The sequence below is a fragment of the Mesoplodon mirus genome, assembly GCF_964341445.2.
Source record: "Mesoplodon mirus genome assembly, chromosome: 17".
Taxonomy (NCBI): Eukaryota; Metazoa; Chordata; class Mammalia; order Artiodactyla; family Ziphiidae; genus Mesoplodon; species Mesoplodon mirus.
This window is the reverse complement of record NC_138993.1, coordinates 25,060,661-25,083,494: the sequence shown is the minus strand read 5'-3', so window position 1 is coordinate 25,083,494 and position 22,834 is coordinate 25,060,661. Positions and strand designations below refer to the sequence as shown.

Sequence of the window (22,834 nt, the reverse complement as noted above, 5' to 3'; positions counted from 1 at the left end):
GGCCCAGCCGCTCCAAGGCATGTGGGATCTTCCCGGACCGGGGCACGAACCCGTGTCCCCTGCATCGGCAGGCGGACTCTCAACTACTGCGCCACCAGGGAAGCCCTCAACCCATATTCTTCATAACTTTTATTTACTTTTTTATTTAAAAGTAGCAGTTTAAGTCCTAACTTTAACATGATTAATAGTACTTTGTCTTTAAATAGGAGTTTACAAACAAGTTTATAAATTTATATCACTAAATTTTACCACGGGCAAAGTCCTGAAGTAACAGATGTGAAATGTGTTTAAATGAATTTATAGATGGTTTAAAAAAAGGCACATAAAGAGAACAAGTGATCTGTCCTACATCACATAGTCAATTCTCAATACTTTATTTCTCTTTTCAACAATGCATGCTTTGTTTCTACTTGAAGAGCTGGATTGTACTTTACAGGAAACCTAAAATAAACTTAGGTCAAGAAATGTGACTGGATTCATTAAAAAATACTTTTGTGAGTACCATGTATTTTTAGCTGCTCTTTATCAACTTTCATAAAGATTTCCCTACCTCGGCCTGCTTCTTGACATAGGTCCATTTCATTTATGTAATAATAAATTATAAATCAGTATTTATTTTGCTGATTTAAGGTTTTCATCCAAAAATTCATTAATGGTTTCTTCATCCGCTGATTGAAGCAATCTCTGAATTAGCTGATCCAGGCACTTCTCCCCACATAAAAATTCCTGGTGAAAGAGAGTTACTATGAAAACCTGATGACTAGAAATAAAGGAGAAATAAAACAAAGAATTAAGCATATATTTATTTCATTTCTTTAAAGTCATTATTTAATAGCAACAAAGGATTACTAATCTATAATATAATGAACACAATTGCTGACTTGGGAGGATTCCTAGTTAATTTTGCCTTTTTATGTAAAACGTGAATCCAAAAGAGTAAATGGAATTAAACTCTTTCTTAAATTGTTTAAATTAGCATTTTTAAATTAGCCAACCATCCAAATTCAAATTATTTAATCCGTAAGTGGTTTATAATAGTTCTGTTCTTTCTTAAATTAGAAATACAGTGGTTTTAAAATCTAGAAGTCCTGTGTAATTGAAAAATATTTATACTGAAATATTTCGGGGACAAGTCTTGAGGTCTGCAACTTGCTTTCCAATGGTTCAGTAGCAACACAGGTGTATCTATAGAGAGAAAGGGGAAGTGGAGGAGAAAGAGAAGGCAAACATAACAAAATGTTCACAACTGTTGCATCTAGGTATAGGGTATATATATATATGGACTAGTCTTTAAACATGTGTGCTTAACATTTCAAAATAAAAAACTGAGGGAAAAACCTCTCTCATGTTAACCTCCAAATAATTCCATTGGGCGGAAACTGTTTCAGTTAAGACTTCCCTGCAGTCTTCCCTGAAGCTTCTCTCTGAGAAACGAGTAAAATAACGACTTCAAGTACCTTTCTTGTGTTATAAAGGTTCTGTGTAATAGAGTTGTTGGGATTAGTGAATTAGCACAGCCTCCTATTTTGGAAATGCTAAAAATCCAGACATTGGCTTAATAGAAATATTTTAATGTTGGCATCTGGAACATAGAACATTTGAAGTTTAGATGTAGGCATGAACTAATCTTATATTTAGTCTTTCTTGAATGGTCTTGAAATTAATTTTCAGGTTAAGTGTACACATTTCTCTTTCAAATTAAACTGCAGGGGAAAAGATATGCCTTACTATCTTTGTATTCCACAAAACACCAGCATATAGTAAGATGTCGATTAAACTTTAAAATTAAACAGAGAGCAAGAGCACTATGATGAAATTTTAAAATTAAGATTTATACCATTTTGAACATAATATGAAAATTGCTTATAAAATTAGTGTGCCTGTAAGTTCAAATTATTATGATATTGCCAATGTGATTTCATCATCTGGAAGTTATGTTAAAAGGATTATTACTCTTATTGATAATCACATCACATTTAGAGTTCAATTGGATTAACCAGAGTGCTAGTGATACAAAGATCAAAGATGAAGGAGCTGGGGCTTCCCTGGTGGCACAGTGGTTAAGAATCCACCTGCCACTGCAGGGGACACGGGTTCTATCCCTGGTCCGGGAAGATCCCACATGCCATGGAGCAACTAAGCCCGTGCACCACAACTACTGAGCCGGTGCTCTAGAGCCTGCGAGCCACAACTACTGAGCCTGTGTGCTACAACTACTGAAGTCCGTGTGCCTAGGGCCCGTGCTCGGCAACAAGAGAAGCCACCGCAATGAGAAGCCCGCGCACCACAAGGAAGAGCATCCCCCGCTCGCCACAACTAGAGAAAGCCTGCACACAGCAATGAAGACCCAATGCAGCCAAAAATTAAAAAAAAAAAAAAAAAGTGTATGAAGGAGCTGTAGCTCCCAGCTCTCAGAAGCTCACAATCTACTGGGAGACCTAGGTAATACATAAGCATAATACAGTGCAAGAAATTAAAAAATAAAGGAAGAAAAATTTGAATTAGGTCTTAAAAAGGGAATAGTATTTCTCCAAATAGAGACAAACAGAGCATTTCAGTCAAAAGAATGAATATAAAGAAAGGTATGAAAACAAAATACATTGAAAGCCCAGGACAAAGGTAAATTTCCAGTGTACTTGGAATACAGGGCAGGAGATAGGCTGATTCTAAGGAATCTGCACAAGAATTTGGGAAACAGAATAAAAATACAAAATAATATATTACATGGTAGTCTGTGCTTATTATCTAGATAAAGACAAATACCAATAAACTTAGCTACAAGGGAATTCATAATAAGCATACTGAGTGACCTCAGAGAACCCAAGGGCAGGAATGTACAGGGCTGCTGCCAACACCCTGGGAATGAAGCTGGGCCTCAGGAATAAATGAATGTGGGGATTCACATCATCAGGATTCTTTGCATCCAGTTCTCCCATTTTTGCTCCTTTCAACATATCAGCTTCATTCTTCTCTCACTGAAGACTGCTTTCTCCCCACGCCTGGAAATGTGGCTTCTAACCTCTTGTAAGCTTTACATATTTCAGCTTCATCCACCAAGAGAATGAGCATCTTTGTCTCTAGTTTAAAAATCCTGGGAAGAAACTCATTGACTGGGGCTTGTTTGGATTCCACAGCCCGCCCGCAAAAAATCAATTATTGTCTTGGGTCAAAATCATGATCATGTAGGAACATAGCAGCTCCGTCAGGAACCATGTGGACGGAGTAGGGAGAAGGCCAGGTATTACGTTATTAATATGTAATACATCATTAACGTATTACTGTCAGTGATCCCGACGACATGGGATTTAGTTAGGTGGAAGTTCAAACCAAACTGACAGAGCAGGGAGAAGGCCAGGTTCTAGAATAAGGGAGGAGAGCTGAGCAGAGTCCCACAGGCACCCACTTTCTTTCCTCTCCACTCCTTCCATTCTGTCCTGTGGCGGCTGCCCTGGAGTTAAGGCCTTCATCACTTTTCCTGCCTCATCTGCAACTCTTCAGTTCCTAAATTATTCAGTCCGACTAGTCTCTTTCCTGTCCTGCATACAGATTTTAATGTTTCACTGCACCATTTTTTTATACCATTTTCAAACTTTTTCCCTTCACTAATATGGAGCATTTTCTTCCTTTCCAATAAGTTGCTTAGTGATTTGTAGAGCATACCAATATGACTGTCTTTACTCTTTCTGAGTCTGGCATGCTAGCTTAGTTGGTAACAACATGTTAGTATTTAGGCCAAAGTCAGATATTTTTTTAACTATAAAAGCCAGTTAATCTGCCTCTGTTTCATGACTGAATACTATGCTGAGTACCTATGTGCTCTTCTGAAAAGTATTACTGGTCATGAGAATGTGGCTGTCTCATAGAAAACCATCACCACTACGAGAAAAACAACTGAAAGACTATGGTGTAATTAGAACCGTATGGCCAAACATGTTTGGTTATTACTGTGTATTTCCTGAGGAAAGGGAAGCTGGTAAATGTTTTCTTTTTCAACAAGGCTATGATGTTCTTATGCAAGACAGCTTTAAATTGCTGCAAAGACAGAGGAAGTGGCATAAGACACAGAAATTTCTAAATATGTTAAAAACACAGACATTTCCTCTGTAAAACTAGGACTTTAATTTTGTGTACAGAATGAGACAGAATCAAGTGAAAGAAGCCCGAGGCATCACACAGCACCAAGGACAAGGATCAAAACCTTCTACCTTCTGCCTTGTCCACACAGTCCTTTATGGGAACCAGTTCACTTTCCCCTTCAATGGAAGGAAAAAAAATTTTTCTGTGCTTCATCATTAATGTATTACTGTCAGTGATCCCAACGACATGGGACTTAGTTAGGTGAATGTTCAAACCAAGCTGACAGGGTCTTTTCCCCCCAACAGAATCATTGTAACAGCTGAATATAACGATACACATTGTGGTAGGCAGAATTCTAAGATGACCCCTGGTGTACACACCTTGCAAAATCCCCTCCCTTAAGTGCAGGCAGAGCTGTGAATATGATGGACTATCACTCCAGTGATTAGATGGCTAATTAGTTGACTCTGAGTTAATCAAAAGGAATAGTATCCAGGTGGGCCTGACCTAAACAGGTGAGTCCTTAAAAAGGCCATTCCTCCAAGAGATTCAATGGGAGAGGGCACACAAAGGGGACTAGACAGCAAGCAACTGTGGTCAGTCTTTGGGAGCTGAGAGCAGCACCCAGCTGATGACCAGCAAGAAAATGGAAGCTTCACTCCTACAACTCAAGGAAATGGAATACTGCCGACAACCACCTGAGCTTGGAAGAGGACTCCAAGCTCTAGGAAGGCATGCAGCCTGGCCAGCACCTTTCAGCTTTGTGAGACCCAGAGCAGAGAACTCAGCTCTGTCGTGCCTGGCTTTCTGACCTACAGTAACTGTAAGATAATAAATAGGCATTACTTTAAGCCACTAAATTTGCAGTAATTTGGTAATCAGTAATAGAAAACTAATGGACATGTACTGAAAATACATTAATACATTGTGATTACATAACAAAGAATTTGGAATTTAAAAGATAGCTGTTTCATACTGGCATAAAGACCATATTTCTTACTAGCAAACTAATAAAAATGTTTGCAAATTTGGGGTACTAATATAAACTATCTCAATGTTTTTAAATTACGTGGTAATATTTCAGAGATTACTCTCTAGAATTTGACTATACTTTCTTTGAAAACCAAAGGCACATAAAGCATACTCATTCATATTACCTTAATATTACGAACTTCATATGCTATCCTGTGGTCAGTGACTCTATCCTGGGTGAAGTTATATGTCCGAATTCTCTCTGACTGGGCTCTTGTTCCCACCTGTGCCATAACAAAAAGCAATTCATATTTTAACTTTATAATTACTTTTATTACAACAGAAAAAGTGCTTGTAAATGACTTTTCTATTTTAACAGTTTAAATCTTTTCTAAATTCATATATACAAAGTGACAAGGAATAAGAACGGGCAGAACTTATTAAGACTACAGGTCTGTAAAGCTTAGTTATAAGAACTAACGTCTCTTTGGTACCTCAAACTCCAAATATTTAAAACCAAATTATCTTTCTATCTCAGTCAGTTCTTCCTGCTGGTTTCTATAAATGACCCTACAATGTTCCCTCTGATCTAAGTAGGAAACCTGACATCCTACACTTTAACAAACATTTCATGGTAGCTTACTATCTGCCAGGCTGTGATATAGACCGTGAAAGGAACTTCAGCTCATCCTGTTCTCTAACTGCCCAATTCCAGTGGTTTCAAGGGTCTTTTATTCTATCCTGCCCTTTCCATTTCTACTAGCTATCATTCAGGGGCTCATTACTTTCATTACACTCCTGTAAAAATCTCCTGATTAATCTTCCATTTCTCTGCTTACATTGTGTTGCCCTGCTTAGTTTTCCTAAAGCCCAGCTTTCTGATAAATTTCCTTCTCTGGCTCCTTCTTGTCTACTAAGCAGACACAACTCAACTCAGTATTCAAGGTACTTCATAATGTGGCCAACTTTCTCAACATTATTTCTGAAAATTATATGAACCTCTATAATGCCACTTATTATACCATATCATAATTATGTGCAAGTCTGTTAACTCTGCTAAAACCTCATCTCAAGGGGTGCCCTTCCTTAACACTCTCCTACCATCTCTGTCTTTCCTGGTCCCAGTGTGAAATATGTTATCTTCCTCCTTCAAAACCCCATGCACTTGGAATCTTCTTCACCGCACACCAGTTTGCCTTTTGCTATGGTTATTTGTATTCTTAGTCTGCTCATCTGCCTTCCCTCCCCCCACATACAATGCACACAACACCCTCTCTCACTCACTTTCACTTTTTATTTTATTTTTTATTTTTATGTTTTTACCTTTTTTTGAATTTTTGAATTTCATTTTATTTATTTTTATACAGAAGGTTCTTATTAGTTATCTATTTCACTTTTTATTTTAAAATTTATTTTATTATTTATTTTCATTGAAGCATAGTTGCTACAATATTATATGTTACAGGTATCTCACTTTCACTTTTTAAGATAAAAGAAAAAGATTGCTATAACTTACTTTCTAAAGCAAACAATATGAAACTAATGAAACTAAACTAATGAAACTAATGAAACTAAAGTCCTAAGTATGGCTGATCACCAGGGGAATGTTTTTAAATGAAAGATTCCAAAACCTAACCTAAGATATACTGAATCATGGATTATGTATTTTTAAAACAGCCCCCAGGCCAACCATTCTGCAACCAGCCAGGTTTGGAAACTACTATCCCAAGGCACCACAGTTATGCCTAGGATCCCACCCAGATCAATTATATCAGAATTTCTGGGGATGAGGCCTAGACATCTACAAAGTTCTCTAGGTGGTAAGTGGAACCAGGGTTGAGAACCTGGCATAATGCCTTTCATATAAAAGCTACTGTATATATTAGCTGAAGAAAAACTCCTAAGTGTCAGAAATATCTACTAAAAAATTTCACACAGATGGACAAGTTAATTGGGAGACACGGAGGTCATTTCTGGCCTTTCAAACCAGACCACTGAAGACGACACACATGCCCACAACCTGTGAAAGGCCGATCTTGAATACTTACTTTGAAAATTACTGTGTGAAACATCTGGTGCCAAAATGTCAAATGGCAAGTAAAGCCCAATGTCTTTTATTAAATCAAATGTGGCAGAGCTGACAGTGTTTATGTTATCACTTAGCTGCCAAGAAGTAATGCTTTGTAAATGAGCATTCCTATCTGCAAATGTGTACACTGACGCTGTGCCACAGACTGGGATTACCACAGATAGAGGCTTAATCAATTATTTATCCTGTCACTTTTACTACTTGCAAGTTAGAATGTGGGTAAGGGAAACAAGAAGGGCAGAAGTGTGAAGGACTAAGACACCCAGGTGAAAAGAATAATTAATGTTTAGTTTTGTACAATTAATTTTCCCAACAGGCCGCAAAAACCTTCCAAATTTACTGCAGTATAACTACCTGCAAATAACACAAAAGCACAGTTATTTCTGGGTTCCACTGTCTCTTCCAATTTCTCTCAAAGAAAAAGGTTACCTTTTTAGAGTTTAAAATCATACAACCCTTTGTTTACTTAAGACAATGACATTTATTCATTTTGCTTAAAACTTATCTATTTATATATTTGTATAAATAATAATATAAATGTATATAGTACAAAATTCAAAAAGTACAAAAGGGTATACAGCAAAAAATTAACCTCTCTTCTACTCCTGGTTCCCAGACTGCATCAGAAGCAGTCAGTATGACCAGTTTTTTGCAGTGCCATGTATTTTTGATCCCACATAAAGTTATACAATAATAGGGACTTCCCTGGTGGCGCAGTGGATAAGACTCCACGCTCCCAATGCAGGAGGCCTGGGTTTGATCCCTGGTCAGGGAACTAGATCCCACATGCATGCCACAACTAAGGAGCCCACCTGCCGTAACTAAGGAGCCCATGTGCCACAACTAAGACCTGGTGCAACCAAATAAATAAATTTTTTTAATGTAGGAAAAAAAATAAAGTTATACAATAATAAAAGCATAGGTTTTTACATTAAAAATCTGAAAAATCTCTTAATTTCCAGAGAATTGTCTTTTACACTAATTTCCTTTAAAGACAATTATGATCTAAAACTGGAGGGAAACAACTGGGAAACAATTTTTAGTTTACACATATCTCCTCTACTTATTTCCAAACTGGCATGTCCAACTTTAGCCATAACCAGTCAGTCTTAAATTATTGCTATTTACAAATGAGCATGTTTTCCTATGCTCCAAGATATTTCCTTTCTATTAAGAACATTTACTCCATTTTCTGCATAAAATGACGGCTTTCTGTACAGAGGCATTAAGTTATTTCACTCAATAAATCTTACCTGCAGTTTTCTCACACTCCGTTGTTGACACTTGTCTTTCTCAATAATCTGCTGGTAGAGTCTAGCTCTCAACACACGCAAAGCTATTTCTTTATTTTTTATCTGTGATCGTTCTTGTTGGCATTCTACTACAAGTCCTGAAAAATAACAGGGATCAGAGATAAACTGGAGCCTCCACAAATCAAATTAGAATAGAGATGAGGTGTCGATTATACCACAATAAAACTGATAAAAAAGATAGAACTGAGGAACATTTTAAAGGGGGAAAGGTTAATCAGGAAAAGGATGAAAAACATTTTAGATTTAGCACACTCCAGAAACTATTCCTGGGTTATGATGGCAATTGCTTAGATAGCTCTTTAGATTCTGATATCTAAATGAGGTATTTCAGATGAGAAGGGTATATTGTACAGTACAGGGAAATACAGCCATTATTTCGTAATAACTTTAAAGGGAATATAATCTGTAAAGGTATTGAATCACTATGTCGTACACCTGAAACTAACATAATATTGTAAAATCCAACTATACTTCACGTAAAAAAATAACAGAAAACAGGAAAAAGAAAAAAAGACTTTATATATAGAAACCAATAAAAAGAAACTACCCAAACTCTTTAAAAGGAAGGGTTTATAGTGAAAGTTTCTCAGTTGTCTTGGTTCTAAATCCAGCTAATCAACATATCTAACTGCACATGTTTTGGTTAGTCGACTTCTGGATTTGGGTGGGTTTGACTCACTGTGTAGCCCAGTTACCAGCCTAAATCTAGCCCCGAATGGTGACTCTTGAGACTTCAGGCTGTGTTCTTAACTTTGCAGCTACCACTCTGAAGGTCTATACCCAATCCTGCTCCCAGGTACACTAGAGGTGAAAGGTACTTTCCTTTCTGCATCACAGAAACCAAAACCCTCTTAGCTTAGGCCAGTTGCCCTGATAAGGCAGTAACTAGTTTGCTGGAGATTTTTAAAATTTCTATAAAATTCTACTCTTCAAACTACGTTTTCACCTTGTCTAAATAAGCTACAATGACACCTGCTAATAACTTTAAGCAGGCTTCCCCCTTATTGGTTTAATGTTATTTCTTGACTGCTTTATTGCAGCCATGCATTTGGGCTGGGGCACCAACTTGCTCACATCTTCCAAGCACTTGCTTGGAGCTCTCTTAAATCAGGAATCCTTTTTTCAGCACCCAAAGGAATATGAAAGTTTCCATTTCAAGATAACCAGACAGTGATGAGATTTGTTCCAAATTCCTCTTATTAGCTGACCCATACTGACTTTGTCTATATACCTGCATTGTTCTCATCCAGTGGCTCAAGCCAGACCTTTTCTTACTCACCAGCTCAGTAATTCCTGAGGGAATCACTTCATTATCTATTTTAATACATTTTCTGTAGAGGAGTATTTAATCGTTAAATACTCCCTCAGGAATAGAGGACTGTGGGGAGGGGTAGAGTATGTTGAAACGGTGCTGGAGTTGTTAAAAAAAATTCTAAAAGGGCTTTGAAAAAAAGGTTTATGGGTAAGATTTAAGTCCTCTTTAGGTCCAAGAACCACATCTAAGTGGGTAAAAAATAGGCCCAAGGTAGTCTGGCAATACAAGCATCAGTCACTTTTGCAAAGTTAGTAATTTATGGCTGACCAGGGTGTAGTGTTTTTTTTTTTTTTTTTTTTTTTTTTGAAGAAGACACCATCTATGCTCTCAAGGAGACTTTATTTTATTTGACTTTTTAAATTCACTTCTTTAATTAATTTATTTATTTTTATTTTTGGCTGCATCGGGTCTTAGTTGTGGTACGCGGGCTCTCTAGTTGCAGCATGTGGGCTCTCTAGTTGTGGTGCGTGGGCTTAGTTGCCCCACAGCCTGTGGGATCTTAGTTCCCCAACCAGGAATCGAACCCGAGTCCCTTGCATTGGAAGGCGGATTCTTAACCACTGGACCACCAAGGATGTCCCCAGGGTGGTTTTATAATCCTCTAATGTTTTAAAATATTTTAGTTCATTTTTTTCAGAAATTTGGTTACCTTTTACTTTGTTTTTAATTTTTAATTCATCTTAAGCTAATTATTACTCTTTATAATACAGAATACAGGGTTTAGGTAAAACATACTAAGTATTCAACAACTTGTGGATTTCTTAAGTAAATTATGGTAAGCTACAAACATTATAACTTCACTTTTGGTGAGAAAGGATATATTTATATATGCATAGAAAAGAATCTGAAAGGATATACACCAAAGATATATACCAACAATGGTTGTTGGGGATTGTTTTAGATGTTTTCTGTTATTTTGCTCATGTATATAATTCTAAGTTTTTACAGTTTCTTATGGAATGAAAGTCAATAAAGAACTTTAGGGGCTTCCCTAGTGGCTCAGTGGTTGAGAATCCGCCTGCCAATGCAGGGGACATGGGTTCAAGTCCTGGTCTGGGAAGATCCCACATGCTATGCAGCAACTAAACCCATGCGCCACAACTACTGAGCCTGCTCTCTAGAGCCTGTGAGACACAACTACTGAAGCCCGCATGCCTAGAGCCCATGCTCTGCAACAAGAGAAGCCACCGCAATGAGAAGCCCACACACCACAACAAAGAGTAGCCCCAGCTCGCCACAACTAAAGAAAGCCTGTGCGCAGCAACGAAGACCCAACACAGCCAAAAATAAATAAATCTATTTAAAAAAACAACTTTAGAACACACCCTCTCACCGTACACAAAAATAAACTCAAAGTGGCTTAAGACTTAAATGTAAGACATGACAGCATAAAACTCCTAGAAGAGATCATAGGCAAAACATTCTGACATAAATCCTACCAATGTTTTCTTAGGTCAGTCTCCCAGGGAAATAGAAATAAAAGCAAAAATAAACAAATGGGGCCTAATCAAACTTACAAGCGTCTATACAGCAAAGAAAACCATAAACAAGACAAAAAGACAACCCTCAGAATGGGAGAAAATATTTGTAAATGATGTGACAGACAAGGGCTTAATTTCCAAAATATTCAAACAGTTCATGCAACTCAGTAACAAAAAAACAAACAACCCAGTCGAAAAATGGGCAGAAGATCTAAACAGACATTTCTCTAAAGAAGACATACAGATTGCAAATAGGCAAATGAAAAGATGCCCATCATTGCTAACTATTAGAGAAATGAAAATCAAAACTACAAAAACTACCTCACACTGATCAGAATGGCCATCATTAAAAAGTGTCTACAAATAATAAATGTCAGAGAATGTGTGGATAAAAGGGAATCCTCCTACACTGTTGGTGGGAATGTAAGTTGGTGTAGCCATTATGGAAAACAGTATGGAGGTTCCTCAGAAAAGTAAAAATAGAGTTGTCATATGACCCAGCAATCCCATTCCTGGGCATGTACCCAGACAAAACTATAATTCGAAAAGATCCATGCAACCCTATGTTTATTTGCACTATTTACAATAGCCAAGACATGGAAACAATCTAAATGTCCATCGACAGATAAATGGATAAAGAAGATGTGGTGCATGTATACAATGGAATATTATTCAGCCATAAAAAAGAATGAATAATGCCATTTGCAGCAACATGGATGGACCTAGAAATTATCATACTAAGCAAAGTCAGAAAGAGAAAGACAAATACCATATGATATCACTTATATGGGGAATCTAAAATATGACACAGGGCTTCTCTGGTGGTGCAGTAGTTAAGAATCCGCCTGCCAATGCAGGGGACACGGGTTCGAGCCCTGGTCCGGGAAGATCCCACATGCCATGGAGTAACTAAGCCCATGAGCCACAACTACTGAGCCTGCACTCTAGAGCCTGCACGCCACAACTACTGAAGCCCGCACGCCTAGAGTCCGTGCCCACAACAACAGAAGCCCACGCGCTGCAACGAAAAGTAGCCCCCACTTGCCGCAACTAGAGAAAGCCCACACACAGCAACCAAGACCCAACACAGCCAAAAATAAATAAGTAAGATAAATAGATTTATATATATAAAAAGAAAGCCCAGGTGATTTACAAAAAAAAAAAAAATGACACAAATGAACATATCTACAAAATAGAAACAGACTGACAGACATAGAGAACAGACCTGTGGTTGCCAAGTGGGTGGTGGCGTGGGGGGAGGGAAGGATGGCGAGTGTGGGATTAGCAGATGCAAACTAGTATATACAGGATGGGTAAACAACAAGGTCCTACTATATAGTACAGGGAACTATATTCAGTATCCTGTGATAAGCCATAATGGAAAAGAATACGAAAAAAGAACACATATATCTATAAATGAGTCACTTTGCAGTACAGCAGAAATTAACACATTGTAAATCAACTATACTTCAATAACATTTTTTTATAAATTGCACTGATACAACAAGAACAGGATCACAAACTCCATCTGAAATAAAATGAGATGATGAGTGTAGTCTCCAAACACAATATATAAAGACAAAGTGGATGGATTGCTGTACACCTAAAACATTGTTAATCAACTATACTTCAATTTAAAATTAATTAATTAATTAATTAATTAAAGAAAAAAAAAGAAAAAGAGGCTGGAAGAATGGCAAATGACTCAGCAGAGAGGAGGAAGGTGAGGTCAAACCCCCTGTCGAGGGAGATGCTGACCAGAACGAAGCCCATCTGCCTGCTGAGGGCCTGACAGGCTCTGGCATTAAGGCACTAATGAGGCACCCCAGTAATCAGGGTTGACAGGTTGGGGACTAGATACAGAAAGTCTATATAACAACTAGATCTTCAAGTCCCCTCCCTCAATCTGCAGGAAGCAGGAGGTACAGTCTTTAGAGAATTAAATAAGGAAAGTTCCAGACTTGAGTCTAAATAGGTGCAAAGGAAGGCAAGTGTGAGGCATACAACTGAATAAAAAAGGATTAAGTAAAAGTGTGCTTACTGAATGGTGAGACCCTGACCTTACTCTCCGGTGTCCTGGAGGAGGATCCTTCTCAGGAGAAAAACTACCCAAGAGAAAAGATCTACAAATGCTGACATTTGAAGAGCTCTAAGAAAAAAGCTGATTAATCACCTGACTGCCCTTCAGCTGAAACTTACTAGTGGATAAGTGGCACCCATGCACTCAGCTTTTAGAACCTCACTCTTAAATACACACAGCCAAGGAGGTTCCTTTTCCAAACAGAAGGGAATATGAACACCTTGGGGACCTCGGACCCATGACCCCAGTGTCACCTTTAAAGGGTTTGTGCAAGGAACCAGACACCAATATAAGACTCCTTCTAAATGCCAAATAGTTTTATAAGATGTGAAAAAAAGTTAAAAGTACAAAAGCAAAAGGACTAACTTACCTGTGGGGACATGAACAAGTCTGACAGCACTATCAGTTGTATTAACATGCTGCCCTCCTGCCCCTTTGGCTCGAAATGTATCTATTCGTAAATCCTTGGGGTCCACTTTCACATCTACCTAGAACAAAAAGTATAGCATGAGTAAATTCCACACTCAACAAATACTTTAATACTAAATTGATCCCAAATCTTTCAAATAAACTGTACTATTTTGTGTTAAGTCATAGCCATTTGACTAACAGGTGAAATAACTCAAACCAAAGAAAGAACCATAAACTCCCTATTCCAACAGATGCTATTTTTTAAAAAAATACTTATTTATTTGGCTGCATCAGGTCTTGGTTGAGGCTTGCAGGCTCCCTAGTTGTGGCACGTGGGCTCCAGAGCGTGCAGGCTCAGTAGTTGCGGCGCGTGGGCTTAGTTGCCCCACAGCATGTGGGATCTTAGCTCCCCGACCAGGGATTGAACCTGTGTCCCCTGCATTGGGAGGCAGATTTTGAACCACTGGACCACCAGGGAAGTCCCCAACGGATGATATTTTTAACACTGACTTATGATGCTATGAGATCACTGAGTTATGTAATCTTTCAGAAGTTTCATCATCTATCATCCCACAAAGCTACATTAGATACAACATGTATTTTAAAAATATATATACATACATATAAAGTTGATCCTCATTATTCCCTGATTCTGTATTTGCGAATATACCTACTCGCTAGAATTTATTTGTTCCCGCAAGTCAATTATTGCAGCACTTTCACAGTCATTTGCAGACATATGCAGAGCAGCAAAACATTCCAATTGCTCTACACATGTATGTTCTCAGCTGAGGTCCAACAAGGTGACTCTCTGCTTTCTTGTTTCAGCTCCTACAGAGATGACAGAGGATGAGGACAGAAGGGGCAGGGCAGGGCAGTGCAAGAAGCTCTGGCTCTGGGGCCAGCTGGACAGGGTTTGAATTTCAACTCTGGCACCTGTGAATGACGTGCCTCAAGACAAGTCACTTACCACTTCTGAACATCATTTTCCCTCTTGTAAAATAAAGAAAATAGAATCTACCAGGATAGGTTGTTTCTAGGATTTAGGGTTATAATCTATGTGAGATATGTATATATACTTTCCCTAGAAAAAATAGTTCAGTATTCACTAAATCAGTGTTCACTGTGACTTTGTAGAACATAACTACTGCGAATGAGAATCCACTGTGTGTGTATGTGTGTGCTTGTTAATGGACTGAACGGAGGCACCCCAAAAGATATGTTCTATTCTAACCACCAGAACCTTATTTGGGAAAAGGGCCTTTGCAGACATACTTGAGTTAAGATGAGATCATACTGGATTATTCGGATAGGCCCTAAATCCAGTGACAAGTGTCCTTATAAAAGACACCTAGAGAAGAGAGAGGAGGAGACGATATGAATTTGGAGTCAAAGATTGGAGTTGTACAGCTACAAGCCAAGGAACACATGGAGATACCAGAAGCTGGAAAAGGCAAGGGAGGATTCTCCCCCAGAACCTCTGGAGGGAGCATGGCCCTGCCAATACCTTGATTTTGGACTTCTGACCTGTAGAACTGTTGGAGAATACATTTCTGTGGTTTTAAGTTACTAAGCTTGTGGTTATTTGTTATGACAGCCTTAGAAAATTTTCTGATATTTATACACACACACATGAATGCACAGAAATATGTATCTATATATGAATATACAGATATATATACAAATATATATAAAATATGCTGTTTTTGAGGGGAGACCTAACATTTTGTTCCACATTTATCATTTATTTCAATGAATGACAGACAGCAAGTATGACCATTCTCTTTGAAAAGTACACTAATAACAGGGTTGAGGTTAGAATCTAATATATAACTTAATTGTTTTTTCTTTTGATTTCTCTGAGATGAGTACTATATGGTGAAGAAAAAGATTACACAGTGCAAAGATTATACAGGCTTTGTTAAAATATGCCAGTGTTGGCTAGCTTAAAATTTCAATAAACACTAAATAGATGAAGAGTAATTTCCCAGTTCTTGTGATTACAGTATATTAAGTAGTTATACAGCAAATATGTTGATGTTATATGTCATGTTCTCCCAAATGTTATAGAAACTACCTAATAACTTCGGGGGAATTCTGAACATAGACACAGTGACTTTTTAATATACAAAGAATTTAAAATGTCAATTAAGAGAATAAGGCCCTGTTTAGGAGAATGAAGCTTCACTAAATGAGTTTAATTTTCAAGAATATGAAGACAACAAGGGGATAGGTGAGAATGGGGTGGAAGGAACAAGGATGGAAGCAAGACAACTCTATGGTTTTGATTTCTGAACCACATAAATGCTGATTACACCAAAAATAAAAGAGAAAAGAGGAAAGAAAAATTAAATCTTAAAAATTAAATACAACCAGAAACAAATGAATCAAAATATTTACCATAATAATAACATAACCACACAGAAAAACATTATTTCAGATGGTCTTTGAACATATTACTCTGACTGCTTTCTTGGTGGATTACATTCTAAGGACAGAAAATATTAAACATTACTAAGTAGTTTACTGAAAAATTTTGAAACTATTTTATATATAGTATAATAAAGCAAAAGATAAACATATTAAAAGTGATTAAGAAAGAAGATTTTAACTCCAAGTGGAAAGATATAAAACAAAATGCAAAAAGGTACAGGAAAGATACTCCCTGTAAATTTGAATTGGAAGTAATAATAATAGGAACCTTTGATTTAAAATCATATGTATTTCCTAATTCTATCCACTGAAGAGTCTTGATGTGATAAGTACACTTTAGTAATAATGAGCAGACCTAGTACCCATACGTTGATTTCTGGATACATTCCCCACTAAAAAGAACCAGGTCTGACTCCAAGTCTGAGGCAGGAGAGTACAAGGTAGCCTGGGATGTCTATTACAGCAGAAAGCAAGTATGCACTCAAAGATTGATTGGGTCATTTCAAAAGGGGCTACCCTAGAAAGGCTACTACGGGCCAAATGGCACAATTTGAACATTAAAAACAATAGCGAATGCCCAGCCTCAGCACTCACACAAGAAAAAGTAATAAAAGGAATCCAATTGAAAAGGAAGAAGTAAAACTGTCACTGTTTGCAGATGACATGATAATATACATAGAAAATCCTAAAGACACCACCAAAAAACTTCTAGGGCTCATCAATGAATCTGGTAAAGTTGTAGGATACAAAACTAATATACATAAATATGTTTCATTTCTATACACTAATAACAAACTATCAGAAAGAGAAATTAAGACAACAACCCCATTTACAATAGCATCAAAAAGAAGAGAGGTAAAAGACCTGTACTCAGAAAACAACAAGACACTGATGAAAGAACCTGAAGATGATACAAATGGAAAAACATACTGTGTTCATAGATTGGAAGAATTTTATGTTAAAATGACCATACTACCCAAGGCAACCTACAGACTCAATGAAATGCCTATCAAAATACCAATGGCATTTTTCACAGAATTAGAACAAATAATTTTCAAATTTGTATGGAAACTCAAGAAACCCCAAATAGCCAAAATAATCTTGAGAAAGAAGAACAGAACTGGAGCTATCACACTCCCTAACTTCAGATTGCACCACAAAGCTACAGTAATCAAAACAGTATGGTACTGGCACAAAAACAGATACATAGATCAATGAAACAGAATAATGTGCCCAGAAGTAAACCCAAACACTTATGGTCAATTAATGTGCAACAAAGGAGGCAAGAATATACAATGGGGAAAAGACACCCTTTTCAATAAGTGGTCCTGGGAAAACTGGACAGCTACATGTAAAGGAGTGAAATTAGAACATTTTCTCATTCCATATACAAAAATAAACTCAAAATGAATTTAAGACCTAAATGTAAGACCATAAAATTCCTAGAAGAAAATATAGGCAGAACACTATTTGACATAAATTGTAGCAATATTTTTTGGATATGTCTCCTAAAGGAAACAAAAACAAAAATAAACAAATGGGACCTAATCGAACTTAAATGCTTTTGCACAGCATAGGAAAAAATAGGTAAACAAAAAGACAACCTACTGAATGGGAGAAAATACTTGCTAATGATATGATGATAAGGGGTTAATATCTAAAATATATAAACAGCTCACATAACTCAACATAAAAAAAAACAAACAACCCAGTCAAAAATACCCAGAAGACATGAACATTTTTCCAAAGAAGACATTCAGATGGCCAAGAAGCACAGGACAAGAAGCTCAACATCACTAATCATCAGAGAAATGCATATCAAAACCACAGTGAGATATCACCTCACACCTGTCAGAATGGGTATCATCAGAAAGACCACAAACAACAAGTATCGGTGATGATGTGAAGAAATGGGAACCCTTGTACACTCTGGGAATGTAAATTGGTGCAGCCACTGTGGAAAACAGTATGGAGGCTCCTCAAAAAACTAAAAACAGAACTACCATACAATCCAGCAATTCCACTCCTGGGGTGTATATCTGAAAAAAAATGAAAACATTAATTCGAAAAGATATATGCACCATGGTGTTCATAGCAGCATTATTTACAATTGCCAAGGTATGGAAGCAACCTAAGTGTCCATCAACAAATGAATGGATAAAGAAGATGTGGTATATATATGCAATGGGTCAGCCATAAAAAATAATGAAATTTTGCCATCTGCAATAACATGGATGTATGTGGAGGGTACTGTGCTTAGTGAAATAAGTCAGACAAAGACATATACTGTATGATATCACTTATATGTGGAATCTAAAAAATAAAACAAACTAGTGAATATAGCAAAAAAGAAACAGACTCATAGATATACAGAACAAACCAGTGGTTACGAGTGGGGAGAGGGAAGGGGAGAGGGGAAGAATAGAGGTAGGGGAGTAAGATGTACAGACTATTATGTATAAAATAAATAAGCCCCAAGGATATATTGTACAGCACAAGGGAATATAGCCAATATTTTATAAAAACTATAAAACTTAAAAAAATTGTGAATCAGTATGTTGTACACCTGAAACTAATATAGTATTGTAAATCAACTATACCTCAATTTAATAAGAAAGAAAAACAATAGTGATTATAACTCATTGAATTTAAAAAATCCATAGGTCTATAATGAGGTCAACATATGAAATTCAATATACGAGTTTATAATGAGGTAAAATAAGAGAGGAGGAGCTTCAAGATGGCGGAAGAGTAAGACACGGAGATCACCTTCCTCCCCATAAATATATCAGAAATACATCTACGTGTGGAACAACTCCTACAGAACACCTACTGAACACTGGCAGAAGACCTCAGACCTCCCAAAAGGCAAGAAACTCCCCACGTACCTGGATAGCATAAAAGAAAAAGGAAAAAACAGACAAAGAATAGGGACGGGAACTGCACCAGTGGGAGGGAGCTGTGAAGGAGGAAAGGTTTCCACACACGAGGAAGCCGCTTCGCGGGCAGAGACTGCAGGTGACAGAGGGGGGAAGAAGCTTCAGAGACACGGAGGAGAGCGCAGCAACAGGGGTGCGGAGGGCAAAGCGGTAAGATTCCCGCACAGAGGATCGGTGCCGCCCAGCACTCACCAGCCGGAGAGGCTTGTCTGCTCACCCGCCGGGACGGGTGGGGGCTGGGAGCTGAGGCACGGGCTTCAGAGGTTGGATCCCCCAGAGAGGACTGGGGTTGGCAGCGTGAACAGAGCCTGAAGGGGGCTAGTGCACAACAACTACCCGGGAGGGAGTCCGAGAAAAGGTCTGGAGCTGCCAAAGAGGCAAGAGACTTTTTCTTGCCTCTTTGTTTCCTGGTGCGCGAGGAGAGGGGATTAAGAGCGCCGCTTAAAGGAGCTCCAGAGATGGGAGCGAGCAGCGGCTATCAGCGCGGACCCCAGAGACGGGCATGGGACTCTAAGGCTGCTGCTGCAGCCACCAAGAAGCCTGTGTGCGAGCACAGGTCACTGTCCACACCTCCCCTCCCGGGAGCCTGTGCAGCCCGCCACTGCCAGGGTCCTGTGATCCAGGGACACCTTCCCTGGGAGAACACACGGCACGCCTCAGGCTGGTGCAACGTCATGCCGGCCTCTGCCGCCGCAGGCTCGCCCCACATCCGTACCCCCTCCCCACTGCCTGAGTGAGCCAGAGACCCTGAATCAGCTGCTCCTTTAACCCCATCCTGTCTGGGTGGGGAACAGACGCCCTCAGGCGACCTACAGGCAGAGGCGGGTCCAAATCCAAAGCTGAATCCCGGGAGCTGTGCGAACAAAGAAGAGAAAGGGAAGTCTCTCCCAGCAGCCTCAGGAGCAGCAGATTAAATCTCTACAATCAACTTCATGTACTCTGCATCTGTGGAATACCTGAATAGACAACGAATAATCCCAAATTGAGGAGGTGGACTTTGGGAGCAACAATATATATATTTTTTCCCCTTTTTCTCTTTTTGTGAGTGTGTATGTGTATGCTTCTGTGTGTGATTTTGTCTGTATAGCTTTGCTTTTACCGTTTGTCCTAGGGTTCTGTTGGTCCATTTTTATGTTTTTATTACTTAAAAATTTTTTTTCTTAATAATTATTTTTTATTTTAATAACTTTATTTTATTTTACTTTATTTTATTTATTTTATCTTTTTCTTTCTTTTTTTTCTCCCTTTTATTCTGAGCTGTGTGGAGGACAGGCTCTTGGTGCCCCAGCCAGGCATCAGGGCTGTGCCACTGAGGTGGGAGAGCCAAGTTCAGGACACTGGTCCACAAGAGACCTCCCAGCTCCACATAATATGAAATGGCGAAAATCTCCCAGAGATATCCATCTCAAAGCCAAGACCCAGCTCCACTCAATGACCAGCAAGTTACAGTGCAAGATACCCTATGACAAACAACTAGCAAGACAGGAACACAACCCCATCCATTAGCACACAGACTGCCTAAAATCATAATAAAGCCACAGACACTCCAAAACACACCACCAGACGTGGACCTGCCCACCAGAAAGACAAGATCCAGCCTCGTCCACCAGAACACAGGCACTAGTCCCCTCCACCAGGAAGCCTATACAACCCACTGAACCAACCGTAGCCACTGGGGACAGACACCAAAAACAACGGGAACTACGAACCTGCAGCCTGCAAAAAGGAGACCCCAAACACAGTAAGTTTAACAAAATGAGAAGACAGAGAAACACACAGCAGATGAAGGAGCAAGGCAAAAACCCACCAGACCTAACAAATGAAGAGGAAACAGGCAGTCTACCTGAAAAAGAATTCAGAGTAATGATAGTACAGATGATCCAAAATCTTGGAAATAGAATGGAGAAAATACAAGAAATGTTTAACAACGACCTATAAGAACTAAAGAGCAAACAGAGATGAACAACACAATAACTGAAATTAAAAATTCTCTAGAAGGGATCAACAGCAGAGTAACAGAGGCAGAAGAACGGATAAGTAACCTGGAAGATAAAATAGTGGAACTAACTACTGCAGAGCAGAATAAAGAAGAAAGAATGAAAAGTATTGAGGACAGTCTCAGAGACCTCTGGGACAACATTAAACACAACAACATTCCAATTATAGGGGTCCCAGAAGAAGAAGAGAAAAAGGGACTGAGAAAATATTTGAAGAGATTACAGTTGAAAAGTGCCCTAATATGGGAAAGGAAATAGTTAATCAAGTCCAGGAAGCACAGAGAGTCCCATACAGGATAAATCAAAGGAGAAACACGTCAAGACACATATTAATCAAACTATCAAAAATTAAATACAAAGAACAAATATTAAAAGCAGCAAGGGAAAAACAACAAGTAACACATAAGGGAATCCCCATAAGGCTAACAGCTGATCTTTCAGCAGAAACTCTGCAAGTCAGAAGGGAGTGGCAGGACATATTTAAAGTGATGAAAGAGAAAAACCTACAACCAAGATTACTCTACCCAGCAAGGATCTCATTCAGATTTGACAGAGAAATTAAAAGCTTTACAGACAAGCAAAAGCTAAGAGAATTCAGCACCACCAAACCAGCTTTACAACAAATGCTAAAGGAACTTCTCTAGGCAGGAAACACAAGAGAAGGAAAACACCTACAATAATAAACCCAAAACAATTAAGAAAATGGGAATAGGAACATACATATCAATAATTACCTTAAATGTAAATGGATTAAATGCTCCAACCAAAAAATATAGACTGGCCGAATGGATACAAAAACAAGACCCACATATATGCTGTCTACAAGAGACCCACTTCAGACCTAGGGATACATACAGACTGAAAGTGAGGGGATGGAAAAAGATATTTCATACAAATGGAAATCAAAAGAAATCTGGAGTACCAATTCTCATATCAGACAAAACAGACTTTAAAATAAAGACTATTAGAAGAGACAAAGAAGGACACTACATGATGATCAAGGGATCAATCCAAGAAGAAGATATAACAACTGTAAATATTTATGCACCCAACATAGGAGCACCTCAATACATAAGGCAAATACTAACAGCCATAAAAGGGGAAATCAACAGTAACACAATCATAGTAGGGGACTCTAACACCCCACTTTCACCAACGGAAAGATCATCCAAAATTAAAATAAATAAGGAAACACAAGCTTTAAATGATACATTAAACAAGATGGACTTCATTGATATTTATAGGACATTCCATCCAAAAACAACAGAATACACATTCTTCTCAAGTGCTCATGGAACATTCTCCAGGATAGATCATATCCTGGGTCACAAATCAAGCCTTGGTAAATTTAAGAGAATTGAAATCACATCAAGTATCTTTTCCAACCACAACACTATGAGACTAGATATCAATTACTGGAAAAAATCTGTAAGAAATACAAACACATGGAGGGTAAACAACACACTACTTAATAACCAAGAGATCACTGAAGATATCAAAGAGGAAATTAAAAAATACCTCGAAACAAATGACAATGAAAATACAATGACCCAAAACCTATGGGATGCAGCAAAAGCAGTTCTAAGAGGGAAGTTTATAGCTATACAAGCCTACCTTAAGAAACAAAAAACAGTCCCTCCCATCAAGCCTTTTATATAGCCTCATCTACCAGAGGGCAGAGAGCAGAAGCAAGAAGAACTACAATCCTACAGCCTGTGGAACAAAAA

General features: G+C 38.3%; 1 protein-coding gene across 2 annotated transcripts in view; it reads right to left on the bottom strand.

Moving 5' to 3' along the window:
* Positions 1–22,834, bottom strand: part of MTRF1 (mitochondrial translation release factor 1) — a 65,172-nt gene continuing 42,338 nt past the window's right edge. Inside the window, exons 10-13 of one of the 2 annotated variants that reach the window (XM_082602660.1) lie at positions 13,698–13,815; positions 8,392–8,528; positions 5,235–5,333; positions 1–726 (exon numbers count right to left, since the gene is read on the bottom strand). In XM_082602660.1, the coding sequence (XP_082458786.1) occupies positions 613–726; positions 5,235–5,333; positions 8,392–8,528; positions 13,698–13,815 (468 nt within the window). In that variant the 3' untranslated portion in view covers positions 1–612. Of the gene's footprint in view, positions 727–778; positions 1,186–5,234; positions 5,334–8,391; positions 8,529–13,697; positions 13,816–22,834 lie in introns of those variants that run through there. The other variant, XM_082602661.1, reaches the window with a different exon arrangement.